Source organism: Budorcas taxicolor, chromosome 12 (genome assembly GCF_023091745.1).
Source record: "Budorcas taxicolor isolate Tak-1 chromosome 12, Takin1.1, whole genome shotgun sequence".
Classification (NCBI taxonomy): Eukaryota; Metazoa; Chordata; class Mammalia; order Artiodactyla; family Bovidae; genus Budorcas; species Budorcas taxicolor.
Genome location: NC_068921.1, coordinates 61,102,556 through 61,107,287, shown reverse-complemented (window position 1 = coordinate 61,107,287; position 4,732 = coordinate 61,102,556). Strand labels below are relative to the sequence as shown.

At 40.2% G+C, this 4,732-nt stretch overlaps 1 protein-coding gene across 1 annotated transcript; it reads left to right on the top strand.

The window, feature by feature from the left end:
- Positions 1-1,801: 1,801 nt before the first annotated feature.
- On the top strand, positions 1,802-4,144 carry LOC128057847 (HIV Tat-specific factor 1-like). Its single transcript, XM_052650338.1, is given in 3 exon segments — positions 1,802-3,726; positions 3,728-4,110; positions 4,113-4,144. Coding segments are annotated over 3 exon segments (2,340 nt in total).
- The last annotated feature ends 588 nt before the right edge of the window (positions 4,145-4,732 follow it).

Genomic DNA, 4,732 nt, shown 5'->3' with positions numbered 1-4,732 from the left:
AGAGTTTAAGTAGTACAATTAATTGAAGTTAAACTAAAAAGTTTAAGATGTTGTGGTAGACAAAATTCCAAGATGGCATCCAAGTTTCCTGTCCTTCATTGTATGTGCTCTATAAAATCTCTTCTTTCTGAGTATAGGCAGGACCTATCAATATGATGGATAGTCTTCTCTTGAATGGGCTACATATGTGGAATTGTTGTTGAGTAGCCATGCCCCTGATTGTAATACACTATATAACTCCTCTGAGTAAACAGGAATAAGATTCTCCTTTGACTGTGAAGAAGAAAGCTGCCATGTTGTAGGAAGGATTGTGGCTAGGACCAAAGTGTGGTCTCCAGATGCTGACAGAAACCTCAAGCTAGCAAGAAAGTAGAGCTTTAGAGCCAAATGTAACTGAATTCTGTGAAAAGCCTAAACAAGTTTGAAGAGGACCTAAGTTCCAGAGGAGAATTCAGTCTGGATAACACCATCTGGGCCCTAAGAAGAGAACCCAGTTATACAACACCCAGATTTTTAGCCTCTAGAAAGTGCAAGATAATACCCTGATGTTGTTTTAGGCAGTGAAGTTTGTAGTATATAGAAGTAGGAAGCTGCCATAATGATTACCTAGCAATGTCTTAAGTGGAACTGGAAGCAGTCAGAAGGTACATACTGAAAGAAATTTGAAAAGCAGGATAGACTAATCTAAATTGCCTTGTATATACTATTGGTAGAAATAAGAATTTTAAAGATGCTGTTGGTTAGGGATGAGAAGAAAATAAGCAGTCCATTATTAGAAACTTGAGGAAGATAGGATCCTTGTAATGTAGTGATGGTGACCATAGTGAAAATATGTCCTATAAATATGTGGAAAGAAGAACTTGTATACAATGGACTTAGATAATTATTTGAGAGAGTTTTCAAGTTTAGTGTTAAAGATGCATGATTTATTCTTGCTGCTTATAATAAAATGTGAGAGTAGAGAAATAAACTGATGGAATAACCATTAAACAAAATAGAACCTGGACTGGGTAATTTTGAAAAGTTTCAACCTCCCAGATGATGTTTTAAGGCAGAAATGGTGCTAAAAGGGGCAGAGAGAGAAAAAAAAACAAAAACAAAAAAACTGAGTTTGTTATTATGCTTTTTTGCTACTATATAACATTAGTTCAAAACTTCAGAGTATTTAATCAAAATGCCCCTTCAGGAGATTAAGGGTGAAATTCACAGATTTTCTGAACCAAATCTGAGGGCTCTGGGAAGCTTCAGAATATTTTATCTCAGCCATTTCATTTGTTTTTAGTAAAAATGTATATATTTAAGATGTACAACATTTTATATAATAATGCTATAGTAATCCAAACAGCATAGAATGAGCATAAAAATGGACACATAGATCAATGGAATAGAATAGACAGCCCCCGAATAAAACCAAGCATATAAGTTCAATTAATTTCTGAGAAATGATTGTCTTAATGTTATCTGTGGGTGTGGATTGTCTCTAATGTGAAGAATCTCAATAAAATGCAAGCAAGACACACAAAGTTCTTGAGAAAATTATATTGACAGAAACACTGTTGGCTTGAAGTGAAAGACAGAATATAAAATGCAAAAGCCTGGGCAGCGGAAGGCGGTGCGGCCGGCGAGTGGCCCTGACTTCCCAGGCGCTGCTGGGGTGCCGTGGGGAGGCTGGCCAGTGGGGGGTGGGGGTGGGTGATGGGGAGCGGGCTGAGTGTGGCCAACCTCCTTTTCTCTGTTCCCTTCCAGCATCAGTTTGGCCTCTTCGCTCGACTGGACCTTGCCTCTAGGCTAAGTGGGCAACATGAGCGGCAACAACTTGGATGTGAACGACGAGTTTGATGAGCAGTTGCGAATGCAAGAATTGTACGGAGACACCAAGGACGAGGACACCGAAAAAGATCTCGGTGCAGAAACTGATTCTTTCGGACAGCAGCCGACTGACACCCCATACGAGTGGGACCTAGACAAGAAGGCTTGGTTCCCCAAGATCACTGAAGATTTCATTGCTACATACCAGGCCAATTATGGCTTTTCTAACATTGGTGCATCTAGTTATACTGCAAGTGTCCAAGATGGCAGTGCTAGGACTGCAGAAGAACCTCCGCAAAGACAACTCCCTGATCCCAGTGATCCGAAAAAGAAGGGAGAAAAGAGAAAGACTGAATCAGGATGGTTTCATGTTGAAGATGACAGAAATACAAATGTTTATGTGTCTGGTTTGCCTCCAGACATTACAGTGGATGAATTTATACAGCTCATGTCGAAGTTTGGCATTATTATGAGAGATCCTCAAACAGGAGAATTTAAGGTCAAGCTTTACAAAGATAATCAAGGAAATCTTAAAGGAGATGGACTTTGCTGTTATTTGAAGAGAGAATCTGTGGATCTGGCATTAAAACTTTTGGATGAAGATGAAATTAGAGGCTGCAAATTACATGTGGAGGTGGCAAAATTTCAGTTGAAGGGAGAATATGACGCCTCAAAGAAGAAGAAGAAGTGCAAAGACTACAAGAAAAAGCTGTCTATGCAACAAAAGCAGTTGGATTGGAGACCTGAGAGACAAGCTGGCCCATCCCGAATGCACCATGAGCGAGTTGTCATTATCAAAAACATGTTTCATCCAGTGGATTTTGAGGATGATCCACTGGTGTTGAATGAAATCAGAGAAGACCTTCGAGTAGAGTGTTCAAAGTTTGGACAAATTAGGAAGCTCCTTCTCTTTGATAGACACCCTGATGGTGTGGCCTCTGTGTGCTTTAGGAATCCAGAGGAAGCTGATTATTGTATTCAAACCCTCAATGGAAGGTGGTTTGGTGGGCGTCAAATCACTGCCCAAGCGTGGGATGGAACTACAGATTGTCAGGTGGAGGAGACCACAAGAGAAAGGGAGGAAAGGCTGAGAGGATGGGAGACTTTCCTCAATGCTGCTGAGGCCAACAGAGGCCTGCAGCATTCAGACTCCATCCGTGCTCCAGAAAGGGCAGGGCCTTCTAGAGTTAGGCATTTTTCTGAGCACCCTGGCACATCTCAAACAAATGTTCAAGCAGCTGCAACTGAAATGGCATTTGAAGAGCCTATAGATGAAAAGAAGTTTGAAAAAGTGGAAGATGGGGGAGAAGTTGAAGAAGCTGCTTCTGAAAAAGATGCTAAAGAAAGTGGCCCTGAAAAAGAAACTGAAGGTCCTCAAGAAGAATCTGAAGAGAGCTGCCTTGAAAGAGAGTCTAAGGCAGGCTGTCTCGAAAGAGAGCATGAAGAAGACTTCCCTGAGAGAGAATCTGGAGAAGGCAGCCCTGAGAAAGAGCATGAAGAGGGTAATCCTAACAAAGAGTCAAAAGAGACTGTCCTTGAAAGAGTATCCAAAAAGAAGAAACTCAAAACGGATCCTGACAAGAACGGCTGTGAGAAGGAGTCTGAAGAAGAAGGCCCTGGCAAGGAGTCTGAGGGGGAAGCCAGCCCCCAAAAGGTGGCTTCTGAAGATGACAACTCAGAACAAGAGTCTGAAGACTGCTTGGAAAAGCAGTTTGAAGATGGCTCTGAAAAAGAGTTAGAAGAAAATGGCCTTGAGAAAGGTTTCGAGGAAGATGCCTCTGACAAGGAATTTAATGAAAACATCCCAGAAAAAGAGTTAGAAGAAAATGAGTCTGAAAAATCAGAATTCGAAGATGACAGCTCTGAAAAAGTGTTTAATGAAGAAGGCTCTGAGAAAGAGTTTGATGAAGAGTCAGATAAAAGAAGAAGAGGAAGATGCATATGAAAAGGCATTTGATGATGAATCAGATGAAAAAGAGGACGAAGAAGATGCAGAAGAAAAGGAACAAGAAGATGCAGAAGAAAAGGAACTTGAAGATGCTGATGAAATGGATGAAGAAGATGATGCAGATGAAAAGGTATTTGAAAATTCGAATGGAAAAGAAGATGAGGAAGATGGAGATGTAAAGGAAGATGAAGACATAGATGAAAAGGTGTTTGAAGATGATGATTCCAACGAGAAGTTGTCTGATGATTCCAGTGACAAATTGTTTGAAGATTCTGATGAGAGAGGGACTGTGGGTGGTTTAGGGAATGTTAAGGAAGAAGGGCCCTTGTCCACAGGCAGCAGCTTTGTTCTTGGTGTGATGATGATGATGAAGACAATGCTGTTTAATCCCTTAAACTTGCTTTTTAGGGAGGTTCCATCTCCATTTTGCCTCTGCTGCAAGGTAATTACTCATAGTGTTACATGAACATGTGCATAGAGGTAGGATGCCATCTGATTAATGCAGTGAAGTGTTCATGGTTACCTGTACCTAATGATTTTAAAAATGTGTTCATTGGCTGTTCAGGTCAAACTCCATAGCATAATGCAAGTTAACATGCTCCTCCTTCTTTGTCAGATTTGTTAAGTGCATGTAAAGTAATATTTTTTTTAAGTATTCTGATTGAAGTTTGTGACATTCATAAATAAAAAAAAGTTGTTGATACGCAGAAACAGGAAAAAAAATCAATGCAAAAGCCTGTCAGACACTCCAGTTTATTGAAAACACATTCTAACTTTACTTTTGCAAGTAAAGACAACTTAGAGGATAGAGTAAAGAGCTAATGAAATATTATTTCCAGGCTTTTAAACCTAATAAAGAGCCAATTTTCCACCATTTATATGCAGAATTCTAAGGTGGTCCCCAAGATTTCTAGTCCCTAATGTATGCACCCTGTTTAATATCCTTCTCTTGAGGGTGGGCAGGACCTATAGAAT